General features: G+C 41.8%; 2 protein-coding genes across 2 annotated transcripts; both read right to left on the bottom strand.

Annotated features, from left to right (window-relative positions):
* Positions 1–1403: 1403 nt before the first annotated feature.
* Positions 1404–13815, bottom strand: LOC115777835 (odorant receptor 131-2-like). Its single transcript, XM_030725837.1, has 4 exons — positions 13660–13815; positions 12764–13535; positions 10375–10415; positions 1404–1559 (listed from the first exon to the last, which is right to left on the bottom strand). Exons 1-4 carry the CDS (start codon positions 13813–13815, stop codon positions 1404–1406), a joined length of 1125 nt encoding a protein of 374 aa, XP_030581697.1.
* Positions 13816–18853: 5038 nt separating this feature from the next.
* LOC115777836 (odorant receptor 131-2-like) lies at positions 18854–20516 on the bottom strand. Its single transcript, XM_030725838.1, has 2 exons — positions 20361–20516; positions 18854–19645 (listed from the first exon to the last, which is right to left on the bottom strand). Exons 1-2 carry the CDS (start codon positions 20514–20516, stop codon positions 18854–18856), a joined length of 948 nt encoding a protein of 315 aa, XP_030581698.1.
* Positions 20517–24691: the final 4175 nt, after the last annotated feature.

Genomic DNA, 24691 nt, shown 5'->3' on the forward strand with positions numbered 1-24691 from the left:
TCAATAAAATTCGCATATATATTGAAAAATAAAATACAGCATTAGAGAAGAAATTAAATAATATTGTGGTGCATTCTTAACTCCGTTACACCTAGGTTAAAAATCTTGTACTGTGCTCATAATGAGCACCTTACAAGGTTCCAATTAAACACCTCAGCAAAAGCATATCACACATTCAAAGCCTGGGATAGCAACATGGTGGGGCGGGAGGGGTAGGGATGGAGATGCCAACAGAAGACGAGAGGGTCAGGACATTGTGGAGTCAGGACCTAACTCCCACCTAAGCGAGGCACTCACAGCAAGCAGCAGAGTGGGTTTGGAAGGGGAGGGCAAGAGAGAGAGAGAAAGATGCGACTGTTCCGTCGAGAACAGGAGGGAAAGAAAAAAATGCTCTCGTTACTGTCTTTCTCCACTTTGGTCTGTCTTCATGCAGGAGGCTGTTCATACCCTGACCAGTCCAGGCCTTGACATCATCTGTCCAGGATTTTTGTGGTCAGCCTCGTTGTCCTCGTCGTTTGACTGTTCCCTGGAGGATTTAGGAGGACAAGGAGTCATGTCCAAACCACTGAAGCTTCCGTCTTTTCACCACTGAGAGAAGATGTTTTTGAAGTCCTGCTATGGTGGTGGCTTGTCCTCTGACATAGTCCTTGGTCTTATGTTCCATCCATGAGATGCCAAGAAGCCTGCAGTAGCTCTTCATTTTGAACGCTTGTATACTCTTCCCAGTCTCGGCTGTCAGAGTCCAGCTTTCACACCCATACAGGAAAATGGATAGAACTAGAGACTTATAGAGCTTGAGTTTGGTCTTGAAGCTTATCTCTTTAGCTCGCCATATCTTGCTGAGACCTGACATGGCTGATGTGGCGATTGCAATCCTGCTTTTTATCTCTGCAGTGCATCTATCATCTTTGGTTATAGTTGAACCAAAGTACTTGAATCCCTCGGCCTCTTCTGGCTGTTTTCCATACATTGCAATGTTGACACTGTTGTTGTCATTGCTGTTCACCGTTACTTTGCTATTGTCTGAGCTTACTTCCATGCCATATGCTTCTGCTCTGTCTACCAGTTTGTCTGTTAGCATCTGGAGTTCTTGGTTGCTGCCTCCCATCAAGTCGATGTCGTCTGCAAAACGAAGATTGCAAAGTGGACGACCACCAATGAATGGTGCCCCTCAAGTGCCTCTCTCATGATGCTCTTGAGATATAGATTGAAGAGCACTGGGGACAGCAAGCAGCCTTGTCTGACACCTACTGTGGTCTTGAAGAATTCTCCTACTTGGGTAGGAGAACAGCACTGTTTGCACTATGCTAGAGCATCTGGATCACCTGGACTCACCCTTCCTCAATTAAGAAGTCACGAAAGACTTTCTACAGGCCTTTGTGCCAGACTTGATCGAATACTGTCTAGAAATCTATGAAGTTATGATAGAGGTCCTTTTGAAGTTCAAGGTGTTTTTTGATGAGCAGTCTGGAATTGAAGACCTGATCCACAGTGCTGCGTCCAGCTTGAAAGCCAGCTTGTTCTTCAGCCAAGATGCCCTCGGCTTGGCTTGTCAGTCTCTGCAGAATTATTTTGAGCATGACCTTGCTTGAATGGCTAATAAGGCTTATTGTCCTGTAGCTCTGGTATTGAGGAAGATTTCCTTTCTTTGGCAGTGGAATGATGAGGGACTGGGTCCATTCTTCTGGCCATTCTTTGAACGCCCAAATCCTCTGACATGTTGTAGTAAGGATCCTGACTGTCTCCACCATGTTTTGGAAATTCAGCTGGAATATTATCTGGCCCTGGTGACTTCCCCCATTTTAAACCTGTACTGCATGTTCCACCTCTTCTTTCAGAACTGGCAAATCAGTGTGCTTCTGTCCTTGTCTAGTAGTGTGACGTCCGGAGTGACTGGGTAGTTATACAGGTCCTTGCAGTACTCAGTATATCTCTCTAAGACTGCTGCTTGTTCTGTCAGCAGCTCCCCCTCTTGACTTTCAATGAAAGGCATTCAATTCCGACTTGATTTTACTAAGGCCTTTAATGTGCGATAGGCTTCTTTGCTGCTACCGTCTTTCATGCCCTTTTCGATCTGATCACACTGTTGGGAAATCCAGTGTTCCTTGGGCTTACTTGCCCATCGGTACTGCTCTGCTGCCTCTGGGCTTGTATGTTTGGTTCCTTTCAGAGCCCTGCATCTATCACAGAGGTCTAGAATGGTGTTGGAGACCCAGGGAAGTTTCTGTTTCCTCGCTCTTCCCAGCACTTCTTCAGCAGTCTCCAAAATGGCATCCTTGAAGCTTCCAACAAGCACATTGATGTCATTGTCCTGGAGGTTCAGTTCTGCAAGTCTTCCCCCCAAGTTGGCTTGGAAAGCTGAAGCTACTTTGAATTCAATTCAATTCAATTTTATTTATATAGCGCCAAATCACAACAAACTGTCGCCTCAAGGCGCTTTGTATTGTGGGTAAAGACCCTACAATAATACAGAGAAAACCCAACAGTCAAAACGACCCCTATTAAGCAAGCACTTGGCGACAGTGGAAAGGAAAAACTCCCTTTTAACAGGAAGAAACCTCCAGCAGAACCAGGCTCAGGGAGGGGGGGTCATCTGCCGCGACCAGTTGGGCTGAGGGGAGAGAAAGACATGCTGTGGAAGAGAGCCAGAGATTAATATCAATTAATGATTAAATGCAGAGTGGAGTATAAACAAAGTAAATAAGGTGAATGAGAAACAGTGCATTATGTGAATCCCCCAGCAGACTAGGCCTATAGCAGCATAACTAAGGGATGGTTCAGGGTCACCTGATCCAGCCCTAACTATAAGCTTTATCATAAAGGAAAGTTTTAAGCCTAATCCTAAAAATAGAGAGGGTGTCTGTCTCCCGAATCCAAGCTGGAAGCTGGTTCCACAGAAGAGGCGCCTGAAAGCTGAAGGCTCTGCCTCCCATTCTACTCTTAAGTATCCTAGGAACCACCAGTAAGCCAGCAGTCTGAGAGCGAAGTGCTCTGTTGGGGTGATATGGTACTATGAGGTCTTTGAGATAAGATGGTGCCTGATTATTCAAGACCTTGTATGTGAGGAGAAGGATTTTAAATTCTATTCTAGATTTAACAGGGAGCCAATGAAGAGAAGCCAATATGGGAGAAATCTGCTCTCTCTTTCTAGTCCCTGTCAGTACTCTAGCTGCAGCATTTTGGATCAGCTGAAGGCTTTTCAGGGAGCTTTTAGGACAGCCTGATAATAATGAATTACAATAATCCAGCCTAGAAGTAATAAATGCATGAATGAGCTTTTCAGCATCACTCTGAGAAAGGATGTTTCTAATTTTAGAAATATTGCGCAAATGCAAAAAAGCGGTCCTACATATTTGTTTAATATGTGCATTGAAGGACATATCCTGGTCAAAAATGACTCCAAGATTTCTCACAGTGTTACTGGAGGCCAAAGTAATGCCATCCAGAGTAAGTATCTGATTAGACACCATATTTCTAAGATTTGTGGGGCCGAGAACAAGAATTTCAGTTTTATCTGAGTTTAGAAGCAGGAAATTAGAGGTCATCCAGGCCTTAATGTCTTTAAGACATTCCTGCAGTTTAATTAATTGATGTGTGTCATCTGGCTTCATTGATAGGTAAAGCTGAGTATCATCTGCATAACAATGAAAATTGATGCAGTGCTTTCTAATAATACTGCCTAAGGGAAGCATGTATAATGTAAATAAAATTGGTCCTAGCACAGAACCCTGTGGAACTCCATAATTAACCTTAGTGTGTGAAGAAGACTCCCCATTTACATGAACAAATTGGAGTCTATGAGATAAATATGATTCAAACCACTGCAGTGCAGTACCTTTAATACCTATAGCAAGCTCTAATCTCTGTAATAAAATGTTATGGTCAACAGTATCAAAGCTGCACTGAGGTCCAACAGGACAAGAACAGAGATGAGTCCAGTGTCAGAGGCTGTAAGAAGATCATTTGTAACCTTCACTAATGCTGTTTCTGTACTGTGATGAATTCTGAAACCTGACTGAAACTCTTCAAATAAACCGTTCCTCTGCAGATGATCAGTTAGCTGTTTTACAACTACTCTTTCAAGAATCTTTGAGAGAAAAGGAAGGTTGGAGATTGGCCTATAATTAGCTAAGACAGCTGGGTCAAGTGATGGCTTTTTAAGCAGAGGTTTAATTACAGCCACCTTGAAGGTCTGTGGTACATAGCCAACTAATAAAGACTGATTGATCATTTTTAAGATTGAAGCATCAATAATTGGAAAGACTTCTTTGAACAGTCTAGTAGGAATGGGATCTAACAAACATGTTGCTGGTTTGGAGGAAGTAACTATTGAAGTTAACTCTGAAAGATCAACTGGAGCAAAAGAGTCTAAACAAATACCAGCAGTGCTGAAAGCAGCCGAACATGAAGAATAATCTTTGAGATGGTTATGAATAATTTTTTCTCGAATGTCTAAAATGTTATTTGTAAAGAAATCCATGAAGTCACTACTAGTTAACGTGAAAGGAATACTCGGCTCTACAGAGCTCTGACTCTTTGTCAGCCTGGCTACAGTGCTGAAAACAAACCTGGGGTTGTTCTTATTTTCTTCAATTAATGATGAATAGTAAGATGTCCTAGCTTTACGGAGGGCTTTTTTATAGAGCAACAAATTCTTTTTCCAGGCTAAATGAGCATCTTCTAATTTAGTGAGACGCCATTCCCTCTCCAGCTTTCGGGTTATCTGCTTTAAGCTGTGCGTTTGTGAATTATACCACGGAGTCAGGCACTTCTGATTTGAAGCTTTCCTTTTCAGAGGAGCCACAGTATCCAAAGTTATACGCAGTGAGGTTGTAAAACTATTGACGAGATAATCGACCTCACTGGGAGCAGAGGTTAGGTAGCTGCTCTGCACTGTGTTGGCACTGAAGAGCATAACAATGAAGGAATTAGATCCTTAAACTTAGTTACAGCACTTTCAGAAAGACTTCTACTGTAATAAAACTTATTCCCCACTGCTGTGTAATCCATTAAAGTAAATGTAAATGTTACTAAGAAATGATCAGACAGGAGGGGGCTTTCAGGGAATACTGTTAGGTCTTCAGTTTCTATGCCATATGTTAGGACAAGATCCAGAGTATGATTAAAGTGGTGGGTGGGCTCCTTTACATTTTGAGAGAAGCCAATTGAATCTAACAATAGATTAAATGCAGTGTTGAGGCTGTCATTCTCAGCATCTACATGGATGTTAAAATCACCAACTATAATTATTTTATCTGAACTGAGCACTAAATCAGATAAAAAGTCTGAGAAATCAGACAGAAACTCTGAGTAGGGACCAGGTGGACGATAGATAATAACAAATAAAACAGCTTTTTGATTTTCCCAATTAGGATGGACAAGACTAAGAGTCAGGCTTTCAAAAGAATGAAAACTTTGTCTGGGTCTTTGATTAATTAATAAGCTGGAATTGAAGATTGCAGCTAATCCTCCTCCTCGACCTGTGCTTCGAGCATTCTGACAGTTACTGTGACTCGGGGGTGTTGATTCATTTAAACTAACATATTCATCCTGCTGTAACCAGGTTTCTGTAAGGCAGAATAAATCAATACGTTGATCAATTATTAAATCATTTACTAATAGGGACTTGGAAGAGAGAGACCTAATGTTTAACAATCCACATTTAATTGTTTTATTTTTTGGTGCAGTTGATGAAGCTGTATTATTTATTGTTTTTGAATTTTTATGCTTAAATAGCTTTTTGCTGATTTTAGCTTTGGTTTTTGGTGGTCTGGGAGCAGCACCGACTCTATGGGGATGGGGTTTTGGGGGGATGGCAGGAGGAGAGAAGCTGCAGAGAGGCGTGTAAGACTGCAACTCTGCTTCCTGGTCTCAACCCTGGGTAGTCAGTTTTTAGGAGGGTTAATAAATTTGGCCAGATTTCTAGAAATGAGAGCTGCTCCATCCAAAGTGGGATGGATGCCGTCTCTCCTAACAAGACCAGGTTTTCCCCAGAAACTTTGCCAATTATCTATGAAGCCCACGTCATTTTTTGGACACCACTCAGCCAGCCAGCGATTCAAGGAGAACATGCGGCTAAACATGTCGCTCCTGGTCTGATTGGGGAGGGGCCCAGAGAAAACTACAGAGTCCGACATCGTTTTTGCAACGTTACAGACCGAGTCAATATTAATTTTAGTGACCTCCGATTGGCGTAACCGGGTGTCATTACTGCCGACGTGAATAACGATCTTACCAAATCTACGATTAGCCTTAGCCAGCAGTTTCAAATTTCCATGAATGTCGCCTGCTCTGGCCCCTGGAAGACATTTGACTATGGTCGCCGGTGTCTCTAGCTTCACGTTTCTCAAAACAGAGTCACCAATAACCAGAGTTTGTTCCTCGGCGGGTGTGTCGCCGAATGGAGAAAAACGGTTAGAGACGTGGAGGCCTGTAGCTCTGCTAGATCGAACTTGATCTGAGGATTTCGAGTGGGACATTTTTTCCTGAGCTTCATTTTCATGACTAGGAGAACTAGATCATGATCGCTGCCTATATCTGCGCCAGGATATGTCTGAGTGTGTGATTTGTTGATGCTAGATTTGTATTGGCAGGGAGTCAGAATTAAGTCGATTTGATTATGGACCTGGCCATTTGGTGCATGCAAAGTTGTTCTCCTGGATAGTTTATGGAGGAAGAGGGTATTAGCCAGAGTGAGCTAATGGCTGTGCGCAAATTCTAGCAGTCTTAGGCCCAATTCATTTGTTTCTCCTACGCTGAACTTTCCAACTGTTCCAGACCAGTGTTCCTAGGAGTTAAGGATGTCTTTCTTGGGACATGTCTTGATTGCTTCCTCCAGTTGTTCATAGAACTGTTCGACTTCGACTGTAGTCAGTGTCTACCTCACTGTACTGTACTGTCACTGCACGAAAAGAGGCATATCCGTCCCCGTATACTGACGCGGGCGCACCTAGTTATCATCAGCTTTCGTCAGCATACGGGGCAGCGCATATTCGTTCGCCTGAGACGGATATGGTCGTTTGCGTACCACCAGAAGCAGCGGGGGGTAGAGGTACGGGGGGAGCCGGCCCGCGGGAGGTGTTAACGACTCCACTTTACATATGAATAGCAGCACCTCAAGCCGAAGCAGCGGCAACAGACCCACGTGGCTTCTCAGTCATTGGATGATAAAAATGACATCACAATTCAGTATTCACATGTGATTGGTTGGTAGATCTGTCCCCCCATTGGCCTTTATAAAGACAGGCCTGGGTAAGCCCCTCCCTAATAAATAACCCAGTAATAAAAATTATTTTTAATTATTATTTCTGTGATATACCTTGTATGTTATGTTGTATTCATGCCATGCTAATAACCTCAACTAAAAGGAATTCAATTAAGAGAAACAAATTGTGAGGCACAAGTTTGAATATTTTTTTTTTGTTTTATTTATAAAGCAATATGCACATACACACATCATATAATCTATATATATATAAAGAAAACAAAAACATTATGACATATAATGCTTTGCTACTTCTGGGCCATGTGGTGGTGGCTTTCTCTCAGAGCATGGTCCAGCATACAAACACTTATGGTGCACAGCGTTGTATTTAGGGTGAGCTTCTAGTCTGTCTTGCAGTTTGGCTCAGAGGTCACTGAGCTCCTGGCTGGGGAAGCTTGGGGTCTTAATCCAGCCCGACACGCCCTCTGAGACGCCATCCTCCTCATCCAACATGAGGTCAGTGGTGACACCGTCCCAGAAGGCAACCTCCTTCACTGCCAGGTCACTCGTCCACGCCTCCAGCAGCTGTTGACACAGAGCACACATTAAGTCATTATGAAACTATATGAAATATTGTGAAAAATCAGGAAACTACACTGAAAGTTTGAGTCTCTTGACTTTGAATGCACACATAGCAGATAAGACCCTGAATGCAAAAAAAAAAAAAAAAATTTAATCAGCCCATCTTTGTCACCAAAAACAATGGTTATGTGACAAAGTACCAACTCCTGCATCCTGTGAATAAAAGACAAATGAACAAGTACTTTGAAAAAATTTAACACTGATAAAAGTACTTCAGTGATTTTGGACATTAACCCTTGAGGCACCTTTAAACTGATTATACACTTTTTATCTTTTAGGTCCCAAAATGTTACAGCTGCTAAAACTATAAACATTCAATGTTAATTATTTTCACCTTCACTGCATCACCTTTTTAATAAAAAGGTGATGCAGTGCAGTGGTGGGCCGTCAGGGCCTGCAAGGCCTTCTCTGCTGGCCTAAAAAATATCTGAATCACAGACTGATGTTAATTATATCTTGTCCATCAATACTTGTTAAATTATTCCAAATGGTTTGTTTCACAGCTTTTCCTGTGGTCGCGCTGTTTCCAGACGTGTATTTTCATATTAAAGCATTTAACCAATCACATTTCAACCATCATTTGTTCCCAGGGTCAAAGAAATCTGCCTGGAGGCCTTCATAATCAGTTCTGCGGGCCCCGTAGCACAAAAATAAGTGTCGATCAAACAGTTTGATCAACCAATCAGATTATGAGTTGGCAACACCGAGGCCCTCTAGCAGGTGTACGGTAACGTCAGCATATTCATACACTTTGATTGGATAGTCAGTGTACTAGCCAGAGCTAGCAAACTGCATCTGTAGCGAGCTGCACAAGCAAAAATATGGTTGTGCTGATTTTATAGCTGTTTTGTCGACCCACAATGGCTGAAGGAGGAGAAGAAATGGATTTGGTTGCAGATTTATTGCCAAAGCCAAGACGGACTTTTCAAGAAGAGCTGGACATCATTAAGAAAGGTCGGGCAACTCCGAAGCTAGCAAGCCTGTCACAACCGGGAAAAGGATTTGTCCACCACTTTCAGTCCACTAATTACGAGCGGTACCACTGGCTCACAGGCCCCGAGGAACACTGCAAATTGTATTGCTGGGAGTGCTTGTTGTTTGCCACTGCTCGACATGGTGTTTGGAGCCACACTGGGTTTGTAAATTTGACTTGCCTAACCGAGGCAGCAACGAGACACCAAAGCACTGCCGGACACTTACAAGCAAAACATTCGGGGACACCAGAGCGGATCAGCTGAGCGAGCAAGTGCGCAGGGAAGCGGAGCTCCACGACGTAAAGGTGAAGAATAATAGGGAAATCTTAAAGAGACTGTTAGATTGGCTTTTTTTGGGGGGGGGGGCAGGAACTTTCATTTCGGGGTCACGATGACTAAAATGTTTCTCTCTTAATAATAATTTTATGAGGTTGTTATCAATGCATTTTTATATGTGTCGCAGCTGTAGCGGCAGTAAAAGCAGACTTGTGCACCTTGGGTTTGTTTCTTCGGTAAATGATTTTATTCTGGCTACATGAGCTCTCAATCTGCGATGCAACAGCTCTTTCTACTGCATTTCTGCATAAAAAGATGATTTTATAGCCATAAAATAGTCATTGAGGGTGGAGTGATTCAGGCGGATCACTACTGAAGGCCTAGGTGTGAAATGCACGGCCGCCACTGCTTTTTATAGACATTTTGGGTTGTTCAGAAGAAGCCAGATTTTATATAAAGTTAAAAAAAACAATAAGTAATATTTTCCAAAAATAAAACTGCATTTCCAAGCTAACTACACAAATACAGCAGACCAACAAAACAATCCAATACGTCTTACCGGCTTCCTTCTTGCACGACACCGGGCAGAGTTTTTAATGGCTGCCGCCTTTTCCGTGAGGCTGACTGTAGCGGAAGCTGCGGCGAACCGTCTGTAGGATTAACAAGAAGCTGGAAAACATTTTTGTACATTGTAAATAAACACAGTGTAAACACAGTGCATACATAAACAATATTCAGGCAAAAAAAGATACTTACACACAATTATATCACTGTCCACGCATTAGAAACCCACTCGCGTTGTGAGGCGAACAGTCTGTGGAAAAAAACGTGAAAATAAATAAGAGTAAAAACATTTGAAGTTCTTCTCTCCTCCACACATTGAATACTGCTGCTTTGTTTCTGATTCTTACCTCTGCAGAGGATCATACCGGCTTTTATTGGATTCAGAGTTGTGCAGGAACTGCTTCCTGTAAGATGAAATAAAAATAAGAAACCAAATCACAATACGTCTGTCAGCTTACTGTGACCATTCCTCCACTCTTAGTATTTATGTTTTAGAAACGACCAAGTCTTAGTGCAGTTTTCGGATCGTGCTGCCGTCTTTTCCTCGAGTCCTTCTGTAGGTGAGGCTTTGTTAGAGTCCAAAGCATCGAGTCTCTACACAATAGACGCCATGTTGTCTTTCAGTTGCACGCATACAAACTTGAGTAACTGAGGAGATAACCCACTCACTGCAGCCAGCAGCGTCTTCTCGTCTGCAGCGGGGCTGGTTGAGGCTGGCCGGTAGAGAGGCCCGCTTTCACCGGGAGCTTCTGGGGTGTTGAAATATAGACGACGTCCTCCATTGTCGTACCGGGAAAGCAGCGTAGACAAAAACCGCCATTCAGTTTGAACGGAAGAGAAGGAAGGCACTGATTGGTCCTACAGACCTTCAGCGTGATCCTGCACGTGATCTGTATTGTCCAATCACAGGCGAGGAAGCTGCCACACGGAAATTAAATTCATTTCATTTCAAGTGAATTCAATTTTATTTATATAGCAGCAAATCACAACAAACAGTCGCCTCAAGGCGCTTTGTATTGTGGGTAAAGACCCTACAATAATACAGAGAAAACCCAACAGTCAAAATGACCCCCTATGAGCTGGAAGATGTGTTGTTCACACATCCACTGTCTGTTTAAGCAGGACAACTGAGAAGGTGACTGTTGCATTAAAATTTTCCTTATTTTTTTTTTTATTTACCTTTTAACATTTACAGTTTTCTCATGAAGGTTTTGCTGATATCTCTTATGTACATCCATGTATAGCAAAATAAAAGTTTATACATTTTCGTATTCCATCTGCCTTGGTAGTCTTTAATGTCATTAATGCATGTGAACATTCACTGAACGTTTATAGCAGCGTTCATGGGATGTTGTCTGAATGTTCAATGCTAGCTGGGAAGCCACTGCACAGGAGAGGATGATGGTGTGACAGACTTTTTGTTACAGTGAATTAGACTGAAAACTAAGTATGCTTTTCAATGAAAATAATGCTTGTAGTGTCACCAAAATCAAGTTATAGCCTTTATTTATCTCCCTCAGTCACTAAAGTTCAGGGTTCACAAAAAACTCCATGACAAAGGCTCACAGACAGAAGCTCACAGACAGAAGCTCACAGACAGAAGCTCACAGCCTTATTGGAAAAAGGGACAAAAGCTGAAAACTTCCAAAAATATATTTCCAACTAGATCATTCAAATTAATAAATTAGAATGATTTCTTGTGAGATTAGTCTTGTTTGAATGTTTCGCTGTAGAAATAAAAATATGTTGGTTACAACTTGGGAGGGGTAGACCACTGGTGAGTACTGGTGAGTACTGGTGACCACTGGTGAGTAGTTGATTTGCATTTGTATGACTCACAGAAACCTCCTTTACATATGAGAGCCTGCCCTAGACCTGAGGAGAGGGGGGAGCTGAGGGAGCACTGACACAGAGAGTTCACGGCAGTTTCCCTACAGTTTACTGTTCTGGCCAAAGCCTCCTGCTGAGAGCCCTAAAACTCAAGGCGCGCGTCAGTATTACATACAAGAAACTGTCGAAAAACCCACTTTTCATGCAGTGTGCCTGTGCACCTTAAATGTACCTGTTCCCCGGGGGTATCCAATATTTGCAAAGCATGTCTGTTACACACGAAGAATCTTTTAGCAGCTGCTCTTTCACTCCCAACTTTTTTTCAACCTGTAGGTTTATTGTTGTCAAATGTTGTATAACTAAGTATTCTTTTAAGTGTAAATGGACTAGTTCTTATATAGCACTTTTCTACTCAGTATGAGCATTCAAAGCGCTTATACAACACGTTTTACATTCACCCATGCACTCCCATTCATACAAGCACTTCCATGTTTGCTAAGCTAAGTGCTTTTTAATTAGCTAACACTCACACACATTCATACTCTGATGGGACGGTCGGAGAGCAACTTGGGGTTAAGTATCTTGCCCAAGGATACATTGGCACATACATTGGTAGCCTGGAGTAGCCAGGAATCGAACTGCTGACCTTCCAATCAGTAGGTGACCTGCTGTACCTACTGAGCCACAGCCAGTTTTTAGTATTTGTTAATTTATTTGTTAATCCCTAAATCCAAAAAGGAAGTGATGAAAATGCAAAACATGTAGAGTACAGAACACAAAGGTCCAAATGGGACTTCATGCTTGCAACTCTTCGTTATGTCACTGCCACCTCCATCAGCCTCCTAATGCAGACGCTTTAGTGGTACATGGTGGTAGCACCATACAGTACGAAGACACGCAGGCTGCACCTGACCAAACAGCATTAAGTAACAGCAGTAATAAACTCAATGAATGAGAAAACATTACATCATGTGGTAGTTAACAGATCTTATAATAAAATAAATTTTTTAGCTGATTCTATCAGCTCTTTTTTTATTTCATCAAAAACAGAGGGTTTGTGTCAAAACAGTTTTGGGTTAAATGTCAATAAGGTCATCAAACCATTATTTAGGCTGTCTCTGTATTTTATTGATGATATTGTAATTGTTCACTGTATTGCAAAACTCTTACATAGTTTCACATGAACTATGCCAAGAAGAACTAGAAACAGTGCGAGTTGGTCATTATCAGGTATAAAAACATACTCTACTTTAGTGTGCAGGCTGTTACTTGCCCCTTTTCACTATACACAGAAGATACTTTTTTAAATACTGCTTAAACATCTTGTCTCGTAGTCCATACACAATAGGACTAACAAACCTGGGGAGAATGTGTATTATGATATAGCAAACAAAAATAACTGTTAGATAATGTTTAGGGAACCAGCGCACCAGAGCCTGCGTTAACACAGGACCTACATAGGTTAGTATAGACAACAGAAGCTGAAAAGCATGGAGCAGGATCGTGTTCCTGGCCTTCTTGGAATCTCTATCTGCTGGTTTAGCTCCGTTAGCAGCAAAAAAGATACTGAAGTATGTGTAGAGGAATGTGAGCAAGACACCAGCTAGGCAAGTTATGTATGAAACCTCTCTCTTTTTTAAAATGACGGGATGTCGAAACAGGTTATCCCTCTCACACTGTATTGTAGAATAAAATAACTCTACTGGCTCTGTTGCCAGAATAATAAAGACATCTGACATTGTTGAGATTGCGCTTAGAGCCCAGATCCAGCCTAAAGCCATGTATGTTCTTTCTATGCTACAGAACTCAGCGTGTTGCAGTGGTAAACAAATAGCAATGTAGCATTCCACTGCCATGACAGCTAAATTTATTGGAGTATTGAAGGTGGCGAAGATAACCAAAGTGATAATGAGGCAACAGAAAGCAACATTGATCTGAGAGAAGACATAAGTCAAAACAAACAGAGTGATTGATGTAGTGAGCTGGATCATGTCGTTCACCACCAGGTGGATGAACAGGATGTAACGAGGGTTCGAATAAAATACCTGAAAGACAAGACAAGAAACTGCTCATCTCACTTTAATACATTTATCTTCTACTGGTAAAATTTAGATCTAGTTTCACAATAATGAAAATAAAATAACAACAATAATAACTGGTGACGCTGACCTGGTGTTTTCTGAAGGTGTGTATCAGTGTACCATTGATATAGTTGATGGTAAGGCCAAGAGCCAAAACTATGACATTTTTGGCCACAGCTGCACTCGGGGAGTCTCGATATCTCAGACCGCTCGACACATTGAGGTCATGAGATGAGGAATTCATGGAGATGTTTTTGAGGATCCTTACAAACGAGTTTGTGTATCTCTCTCACACACACACACACACTTATTCAGCTCCTCTGCCACAAAGACAGACATAGGAAAAGTTTTATCCTACATGCAATAACTCCTTATAGTGTGAGTGGCAGAAATTCATCTGCTCTTTTATTTTTGCATTTATCTTCCTTTTCAAATTCAGTTTTTTATACTTATTATTATTAATAATTTGAATTTTATTACTCTTTCATCTACTGTAACAAAATCTCATATGTGATGATATTGACTGGTAATATATAGCCTTGAGGTGAGTGTTTGTTGTGATTTATTGCTATATAAAGAAAACTGAATTGAATTGAACTGAATTGAACTGTATTGTATAAAGTGTCTAGATGACTTTTAATTTTAATGAAGAAGAAAAAGAAAAAAAATCTTTAAAGTTACTTTGCCTATATAATATTTTTTCCCAAGGAATCCTAAAATGCTTAAAGGATTACATAATTCAACTTTAAATAATATTTACATCATTACATCATACATGTATCTCAGCAATATGTGCAGAGGTCATAAAAATTTCAGAGTTAACTTTTTTTCTGTAGGCTTGCTACAAACTTAGATATGATTACATTTCCAACAACTTACTTTCTTTTCCAGCCTCACTAACAAGCAATAATCAAAGTTCCATAAAATTTATAAATATACATATATGAAAGTATATACAGTGTAATCTAAGATGTTATCTAATTCACATTTTGGTCTTTCCAGTTCATTCATTTATCACAATTGAGTGTTTGTTTTATTCCAGATATGCTTAACTAGTCATGGTTACAGAATAAGGTGCTATGCTTGAGCTTTATGTATGCATTAAAGAATGCTAAAATACTGCATAATATCAGAGTGATAGCAGTGACGAGGACAGAAAACGCTCCTACCTCAGGCAGAACACCTCAGGCCAGTTAGGAAACTGGTGTGAAATTGGTTTGTATTTATATTAAGGAGGCTGATGCGTGACTCCTGCTAAAAGTTAGAAATGATGTCACTGATATGTCCTCATTGGTTGGACACTATCTTCTGCTTTTTTAATAAACGTGTCATGTCTGGCAGTTTTAGAAAGAATCACAGTCTGAATGCTGTGTTGTGCCAAACACTTCTCTGTAGGGTTCCCTTGTTAGTCTTTTCTTTCTTTCTTTTTTATACACAGTATCTGTGTGGTTATACAATGCTGGAGCTGGCAGGGGTGAAGGGACAGCTTAGCAAAAAGTCAGAAGAAGCAATAAAAAGAAGAAGAAGGAAAAGGGATGGGGGGGGGGGGCAAAGGACAAAACAAAACACAATGTGTTGCCAACAGTTACATCTCTAAACACACACACACAACAAAAGCACCTGAAAGAGAGAAAAACAGATACAAACTAACATACAATCTTGCTGTGTGTGTGTGTGTGTGTGTCATCAAATGTACTTGATAATGAGGATGAGAAGCAGCAACAACAGCCCCCCAGATGCCAGCGGCACACAGGGAAAGGCCCAGGAGATCTGGGACATCCACAGACTTCCAAGAGTACTGAAGACCTGAGGACACACGTCAATGACAACCGGCTGTCCGCCCTGCAGAAGCAAGAGGGAGGCTCTGGATAGAACATACATGGCCAAAGGGCAAGAGAACCAGAGGCATCAGGCCGCCGAACCCACCAGAGGCCAGCCATCCCTACAAAAGCTGAGTCAAAGACTGATGCTGTAAAACTAATTCATGCATTTATTACTTCTAGGCTGGACTATTGTAATTCATTATTATCAGGCTGTCCTAAAAGCTCCCTGAAAAGCCTTCAGCTGATCCAAAATGCTGCAGCTAGAGTACTGACAGGGACTAGAAAGAGAGAGCAGATTTCTCCCATATTGGCTTCTCTTCATTGGCTCCCTGTTAAATCTAGAATAGAATTTAAAATCCTTCTCCTCACATACAAGGTCTTGAATAATCAGGTCCCATCTTATCTCAAAGACCTCATAGTACCATATCACCCCAACAGAGCACTTCTCTCTCAGACTGCTGGCTTACTTGTGGTTCCTAGGATACTTAAGAGTAGAATGGGAGGCAGAGCCTTCAGCTTTCAGGCCCCTCTTCTGTGGAACCAGCTTCCAGCTTGGATTCGGGAGACAGACACCCTCTCTATTTTTAAGATTAGGCTTAAAACTTTCCTTTATGATCAAGCTTATAGTTACTGAATTTTGGCCACGGCTTTGGTGTGTTCTGAGCAGCAGGCAAAAACCTGCAAGATTGTTAGAGACCGACATCTTTATTACCTCAAACCCTGCTCGCAGCGCCAATTAATGTAGGATACATTTTAGGGGTCTCCATGTTCCTTTTTGACTGCAAATTAAAACCCAATTAAAACCATTTTTACCAACAAATCACAGGGTTGAGCAGGTTCCAATGCAGGCAGTTTATTAGACACCTTAGTAGCACACAAATAGTTAAAAAGACAGACAGTAGCATATGAAGACTGAGTTACACACAGAGAAACAGAAAAGAAGAAAGAACCTGTTGATCATGCCCCGGCTTCCTCGTCACTCCCTCCGACCGAGGAGAGCCCGCGCTGAGGTTAAGTATGAGTCCAAATAAAATCAAACTGTCCAAATGATCCATGGCGATGAGCAAGCTGTGTTGCAAAAAAGTTACTAGTACTTAGAAATATACAAACACAAAAAACAAAGGACAAAAAGTAAAAGCAGATAGCCCTCCCGGGAGGTTGTGCCTTAGTAGTTGCTGGAAAAACGGACAACACGGACAAAGACAGTCACTACATCTTCTCTCCTCTCTTCTCCTCTTCTAACTATTTATACTCTTTCCCTTTCTTTGTCTACGATTTGTGCTGAGTCTGCACTTTGCAAACTTTCATTAGAAACATCCATGAATTCTACTGTCATTATCTGAAAGGGCATAAACATCCCGGAGCATTTTCACAACATCAACAAGACAGTAAGAAAAATTCATCACATTAATTGTCAGTAACAACCTCCTTGTGGCCATCCTGTGGTACTCTTGGAGAAGGATTTACACTCCTCACACATATGCTTGACCAGATATGAGGGAGAAGGACCAGATATGAGGGAGAAAATGAGGCCCATTTTGCCCCCGGACCTGTTGCATGGACAGATTTATACTTTCTTGATTTGCATTTCCAAAGTTTTTGGCCGTGCTACACAAGCAAGTTAGCCTTTGGCTAGGTCCACTGGACAGAATTATCCCTATATCCAGTATAAATCAAACAATGGGCAAACAGGATGACTGGTGTCCTGTACATGGACCCAAAATCGGGCAGTTTTATGAGTTGAGACCCCTTAGCATGAATTTAATGAGCAACAGGTTCATCACGGGGCTAGGGCAGAAGATGAGTATGCTCTGAGGATGGTCTGAGAGGGCCTGCTGGTGACAGCAGACTGTTAGGGAGGGGTAGCAGAGCTGCTGGTGCCTGAACACAAATAAGAGCAATTCAACAGGCCTCAAATCTTCCTGCTACTTTTAGACAAAAAAGAAAAGAGAAAAAAAGCTTATAGTTAGGGCTGGATCAGGTGACCCTGAACCCTCCCTTAGTTATGCTGCTATAAGCCTAGACTGCTGGGGGGGTGCTCATTAGTTATTATTAATCTCTGTCTCTCTTCCTCAGCAGATGCCCCCCCCCCCCTCCCTGAGCCTGGTTCTGATGGAGGTTTCTTCCTGTTAAAGGGAGTTTTTCCTTCCCACTGTCACCAAGTGCTGCTCATAGGGGGTCGTTTTGACTGTAGGGCTTTCTCTGTATTATTGTAGGGTCTTTACCTACAATACAAAGCACCGTGAGGTGACTGTTTGTTGTGATTTGGCGCTATATAAATAAAATTGAATTGAATTGACACACACATCCATCCACATCAGCCTGGTCCATAAACCAGCAGGGGTGTAGTGTTGGGGTTTTATTTTTTTACCCAAAGAATAAAATGAAAAATGGACAAATGTTTAAAAGTAAACTACAGGAAATTAATTAATATTTGGCTGAAGCAAGCAACAAACAATTTAATAAACACATACATACATTAGACATTAGAAAGTGACAGAGTAACTTCTCAGACTCAGTGTTATCTTGAAGGTTCGGCCATAGTACATGCAATTAAAACATCACCATGTACTGTTATTAATCTGGATAAGATTGCTCTGTATTGATTAAATGACACATCAGGGGAGAAGATGTGCTTTTTGTACGAGTATTTATCTCTGATGGAAGGAATCTGAGTCATGAAAAACCAGCGCGGGACAGACCAATGACGAAGCCAGCCTGCAGCACACAGACTGTGTGTAGATAGTGACAGTATAAAATGTTATGGTTAGTGAGGAACACTCGGGGGGGGGGACACAGGCCTGTCTGTTCCTCTGAGTCCCACATGTGCATGTATGATATCTCTTGATTTTTTAATATATTAAATGTATATTAAAAATTCATTTTTTTAATAAAAGTGTTTCAGGCTTCTTCCTTTACAAATAAACAAACACATCATAACAGTAGGAAGATCCACGTGCCTCCCTCGGTGGCCCCACCCACCAAGCTCTTGGAAAGACAACTGCCCCCCTAAGTGATGTGTATAATGAAAAAAAAGAGGATTAAAAAAGGTTAAATGTCAGTGAGGTGATCAAGGCTTTATTTAGCTTGTCTTTGTATTTTATTGATGATCCTGTAATTTTTCATTGTACTACAGAACTCTTACATGGTTTCATACGAAGACCTTGAGGGTAAAATAGAGTCAAGAACAGAACATGTGCGACTTGTTAATCATCAGGTATAAAAACATACTCTACACTAAAAGTCTGCAGCCTTACTGAACTAGCCCCAAAAGGAGAGAGCCAGTTAATCAAATGGTGGCTCAGAACAAGACAAACTAGCCTGTATCTGAAACAAGCTGCCCCCACTGACTCAAACTGCCCCCAGAATCCCTGAAGCACTGACTGGAAATCCCAACATGGACCAACCCAGCACACAAGATGATGCACCCATGGGGGTACATCTAACATCAGTGCTGTTTTATGATAACACCTTCAGACTTCTCTTTGCAGGGTGGTTCACTGCACACAGATGCTTTTTCAAGTACTTTCTGAAAGTCTTGTCACGTAATCCATAGACCATAGGACTTCCTAAGCGAGGAAGAATTTGGTTAATAATAAAAAAAGCAAAGTTTACTTCACTTATCCTTTCAGGAAGCACGTATACCAGCAGTTTGGTTAATATAGGTTGCACATATACCAACGTACACAACAGCAACTGAAAACCATGAATCAGGATTGTGTTTCTTGCCTTTTTAGCATCTGCATCAGCAGATCTAGCCACAAACAAAATTCTGCAGTAACTGTACAGCAGTGTGAGCAAAACTACCACCAGAAACAGTATGTGGGATGCATCTCTCTTATTTACACTGTAGCTACTCCGAAACACAGTATCTCTGTAGCAGAGCACTCTTGACAGGAAGAACTGCGGCGGCTCAACAGCCAAGACAATGAAGAGATCTGGCATCACAGAAAGTGAACTCATTGCCCAGATAATGCCAATTATAATATATGTTCTTTTGACAGTACAGATGTAGTTATATCGGAGAGGGGCACAGACAGAAACACAGCACTCCGCTCCCATGAAGGCTAAATTAAGAGGAGTGTTTTGTGTGGTAATGATTGCTGGCAAGATGATGAGCAAACAGAGGGAGACGTAGATGGTCTGGAAGGCATACAAGAAGATGAAGAGGGAAATGCTGGTTGCCAGTTGAATAATGTCATTTAACACCATGTGGATGAATAGGATGTAGCGAGGGCTCAACTTGAAGATCTGATTTAAATGAGATTTAGATTACAACATATCTGTAGAGAGGTTAAAGAACACCAGAGATCATTTAAACAGGAAGTTTGCAAAGTCATCTTGTTTTCACCTTGCCCGGTGTTTTGAGTTTCTTTTTGTGAACTTCTGTTTTGTTTTATTTTTGGTTGTGTTTGTATTGGGATTTTAGTTATCATAGTTTTCTGTTAGTTCCCATTTCCCATGATCTGTGCTTAGCTGTTTGTGTTATCCCTCTGGTTTCAAGCCTGCTTTGCTTCCCATGTCCTCCTGTTCTGTAATTGTAACGTCTAGGTTGATGTCGGCTGTGTGTTTTGTGTTTTTGAGTTTCGGGATTCAAGCTTCGAGTTTCTTTGTGTAGCTGGTTCCTAACCAGCCTGTTTGTGTTAAAGCATTTACAATAAAATCTAAGCACCAATTCGGCTCTCGCCGTGTGTCCTGCACTGAGCTCCTTCCTGCCTGCCGCAGGAAGCCTGACAGTCAGGTGTTAGTACAAATACCCTCATAATAAAATAATTCACAAAAATAAACTAACACTGAAATTAACAAGGACTACACAAAAATTAAACATTTCTAAACAATAAAAATAAACTACAACAAACAAAACAAAAAATAAAAAAACAAAATATAAATAAAAAGCTAATGAAAAATCCCAAACTATAACAACTCTGTGACAGTTATAGTAAAGCATGTAGTCTACTTTACACACCTGATACTTATTGAATGTGTGGATCATGGTGGCATTAATGTAGCTTATGGTGATGCCCAGGACAACAACGATCACACTCCTGCTGACAGCTGTGACAAATGTGTCAGAGTATTTCAGAGTTATTGTGGCATTACTGTCAGCATGTGTCAAATTCATGTCAGCATCCAAAGAACCTGTTTCAAGGGGGAAAAAACTCAAAAATGTTATATGATAAAATGCACAAATATCATTTAAATACAGTAAAATTTGAACAACTCTGCCCTGGAATACTGGTTTCTGATCCAAATGTGATTGTGGCATTGCAAGCAACATTTTTATAGAGTGACTACACATGCACTATGAGCCCAGTGTGTGTGTGTGCATGTGTGTGGAGGGGGGCATCTGTGTGCAGTTTACCAAAAGCCTAATGAGCTCAGAGGAGGATTCAAGGTTTTTTATTTGCCATTTGTGCATGAACCAAGGGCTAGGCACATTGGGATTTTTTTGCACAGGGCTCTCTCATAGTCAACCAAACAATGTTTTTTCCAAACAACTGTTGAAACTATATGCAATAAGAGTTAGAAAGTATAGAGGACAAAAATATAGAAATTAAAAGCAATATAGAAATAGACAATATAGAAATAAAAAAACTGAATGGCAGAATATCAAAACAACTGTTGATACACTAAGAGGTAGAAAGTATAGAGGTGTATATTATAAATTATGGGGCACTGTACAAGTTAGGTTTATTAACCTCTCAGCAACATACTTTACAAATTAATGATAAAGTTATCATGACAAATTTTTGGTCTCTATTTCATCAGCTGTGATGCTATGCTGCTACATGTGCCGCAAACACTACTGAGAGTATTTACACACTATGCTGGGCAAATTATGTGATGACACTATCCATCCGTCCATCCGTCCGTCCGTCCATCCATCCATCCATCCATCCGTCCATCCATCCATCTGTCCATCCCTCAATCCATCTATCCATCCATCCATCCATCCATCCATCCATCCATCCATGAATCCATCCATCTGTCCATCCCTCAATCCATCTATCCATCTATCCATCTATCCGTCCGTCCGTCCGTCCGTCCGTCCATCCATCCATCCATGCATCCGTCCGTCCGTCCATCCGTCCATCCATCCATCCATCCATCCATGAATCCATCCATCTGTCCATCCCTCAATCCATCAATCCATCCATCCGTCCATCCTTCCATCCATCCATCCATCCATCCATGAATCCATCCATCTGTCCATCCCTCAATCCATCTATCCATCCATCCGTCCGTCCGTCCGTCCATCCATCCATCCATCCATCCATCCATCCATGCATCCGTCCGTCCATCCATCCATCCATCCATCCATGAATCCATCCATCTGTCCATCCCTCAATCCATCTATCCATCCATCCGTCCATCCATCCGTCCGTCCGTCCGTCCATCCATCCATCCATCCATCCCTCCATCCGTCCGTCCGTCCGTCCATCCATCCATCCATCCATCCATCCATCCATTTTCCTCCACTTATCCAGTGCCGAGCTGTGGGGGCAGCAGCCTAAGCAGATACCCAAGCCCCACCCCCACCCCCACCCCCCCATTTCCTCCAAGGCATTCCCAGGCCAGACAATAAATATAATCTCTCCAGTATGTCCTTGGTCTTCCCCGGGGCCTCTTCCCAGTAGGACATGCCCAGAACACCTCACCCAAGAAGCACCCTGGATGCATCCAAGTCAAACACCCGAACCACCTCAACTGGCTCTTTTCGATGTGGAGGGGCTAGGAAGGCTGAGGACTGTGATCCCCCGATAGCTGGAGTACACCCTCTTCTTAAAGATGGGGACCACCACCCCAGTCTGCCAATCCAGTGGCACTGCCCCAGATCTCCATGCGAAGTCACCTGATGGTTTCCTAGAATAGAGGCAGTCTGAAAGTCTTTTTCCATGGCCTCACTGAACTCCTTCCACACCTGAGTGCTTCAGCCACCACCCAAGCCGTGTTCTGCTTTGCCAGCTGGTGCCCATCAGCTGCCTCCAGAGTTGAAAAGGCTAACCGAGCCCGATAGGAACCCTTCTTCAGCTTGGTAGTGCTGGCAGCTGCAGCTCCGTGCAGCAGCCTCAGCAATGGCAGTGCAGAACATGGTCTATCTGGACTCAGTGTCCTCAATCTCACTTGGAATGCTGTTGAAGTTCTGCTGGAGGTGGGAGTTGAAAATCACACAGATTGGGGCCTCTGGCAGGCATTCCCAACAGTGCACTAGGTCTGTCCAGAATTCTCCCTCGCCACCTGATCCAACTCACCACCGGATGGTGATGAATTGACAGCTCAGCTCCTCTCTTCATCCGAGTGTCCAGAACATGCAGATGCAGATCTGATGATATGATTACAAAATCAATCATCGACCTGTGACCTAGGGTGTCCTGGTGCCACATGCACTTATGGACAGCCGTACTTTTGAACATGGTGTTTGTTATGGACAAACTGTGGTTTGTACAGAAGGCCGATAACAGAGCACCACAGTTCTGAATAGGCAGGACTTTACTTTCAATCAAACGCCTCTGGGTCGCACTGTCATCGCCGATGTGAGCACTGAAGTCTCCCAGTAGGACGACAGACTCACTGGATGGAGCGCCACCGAGCACCCCACTCAGTGACTCCAAGAAGGCTGGGCACCCTAAACTGTCATTCACTGTGTAAACACAACACCAGTCAGGACCTGTTCCCTCTCGAACAGGAAAGCAACCCTCTCGTCCACTGGTGGAAACTCCAACGTACAGACAGCATGCCAAGGGGATACAAGGATACCCACCGCAGTACTGCTGCCCCTCAGTGCCTCCTGGACACCTCCCTTTGAAGTTTACTTGGACACACCCAACAAGGAGCCATGGCCTGAGTATGTTAGAATTTGGTCTTACCTCTTTCTGGTTTTATAAGCAGATTTTGAATATCGTCAGAATAATTGCCAAAGTCATTTTTTAACAAAGGTTTTGTTTTTGCAAAAATGATCATATTTTCAAATTTTTTTGTTCAGTTTTTTGTCTTTTCTGAAAAACCTGAACAAAAAATGACTTAGGCCATTATTTTTAACAAGATAGTAACATGTAAAAATACAGAATTCATACATAATTCATAAATCTGAGGTTTCTTATAGAGCTGATGGTGATGTAAATGTCAATTTCTATCCAACATCCACAGTAAATTAATTGTTACTGTTAGTGTCTCCTTAAAGTAATATTAAACTTGATGTTTGCAGAATGTGTGAAAGAAGTAACAACGATGCAGCTGATGAAAATCCTGATAACAGCAACAATCACTTTTTGGACACAACTTAACCAACAGGATCCATATTCCAAACAACCAACGTGACATTGCCAAATGACATGTTCATCTTAAGCTTTAAAAACAATAGCACAGGGACCCTGTTGGCTACCAGAATCAGAGGCGGTTGTTTTTAACCTGACCCTCGGCCAATCTGGTACCGAAATCTCGATCTTAATTATCCACGTTTGATTTGGCAAAACACAGACAGAGTTGAGCAGTTGCCTGTTCGTGTGCTTAAATAAATGTAAATATGCTTACTTGTGTTTATTTCTCATGCTTCTAGTTTTTGTGCTTAATGTATTTGATATAAATGAGTGAAATGGCTCAGCAATTGTAAGACTCAGACTTTCTTAAGAAGCGCAGACTCCGTCAGTAAACAGACATCGTATACATTTATTTGAAGACAGACTTCTCTATAACCCACAGTAATTCTTTCTTCTTACACACTTAACTTTACTTACTTTACTTTATTCATTTTTAAAGCACTTTAAAAACAGCAACTGCAACAAAGTGCTGTACAATGAAAAAGAGCAAAAATAATAAGAGCAACAATAATAAAACAGCAAATTCAAAATGAATAAGATCTCAGAGTATACTAAAAGCCAGTGAATAAAAATGTGTCTTTAAAGAAGTTTTAAAAGTTGACAATGATATGTAAAGGAAGATTGTTTCATAAAACAGGGGCAGCAATGCTAAAAGCTCTATCACCTCTGAGCTTCAACTTAGATCTCGGGACCTCAAGTAGCAGCTGATCAGCTGATCTGAGGCGAGTTGGGAGATAAGGAGTAATTAGCTCAGACAGGTACGATGGAGCTAGACCATGGAGACATTTGAACACAAATAAAAGAATTTTATAACAGACTCTGTAGTGAACTGGCAGCCAGTGTAGAGAAGCCAAAACAGGAGAAATATGCTCCCTCCATCCCACACCAGACAGGAGCCGAGCAGCAGCATTTTGAATCAGCTGAAGTCATCTGAGGGAGGACTGACTGATACCAAAATAAAGGGCATTACAGTAGTCAA

The sequence above is a fragment of the Archocentrus centrarchus genome, unplaced genomic scaffold (genome assembly GCF_007364275.1).
Source record: "Archocentrus centrarchus isolate MPI-CPG fArcCen1 unplaced genomic scaffold, fArcCen1 scaffold_80_ctg1, whole genome shotgun sequence".
Taxonomy (NCBI): domain Eukaryota; kingdom Metazoa; phylum Chordata; class Actinopteri; order Cichliformes; family Cichlidae; genus Archocentrus; species Archocentrus centrarchus.

What these genes read in the sequence shown, in the direction of transcription:
- LOC115777835 (XM_030725837.1), bottom strand. Translation starts at nt 13,815, where the DNA reads ATGAATTCCTCATCTCATGACCTCAATGTGTCGAGCGGTCTGAGATAT. An exon ending in TCTGTGTATAGTGAAAAGGG is followed by an intron (nt 10,416 to 12,763) that starts GCAAGTAACAGC and finishes TATATTTCAACA; the next exon opens with CCCCAGAAGCTCCCGGTGAA. An exon ending in GCGGGCCTCTCTACCGGCCA is followed by an intron (nt 1,560 to 10,374) that starts GCCTCAACCAGC and finishes ATAATTCTGCAG; the next exon opens with AGACTGACAAGCCAAGCCGA.
- LOC115777836 (XM_030725838.1), bottom strand. Translation starts at nt 20,516, where the DNA reads ATGAATTTGACACATGCTGACAGTAATGCCACAATAACTCTGAAATAC. An exon ending in ACACATTCAATAAGTATCAG is followed by an intron (nt 19,646 to 20,360) that starts GTGTGTAAAGTA and finishes CATTTAAATCAG; the next exon opens with ATCTTCAAGTTGAGCCCTCG.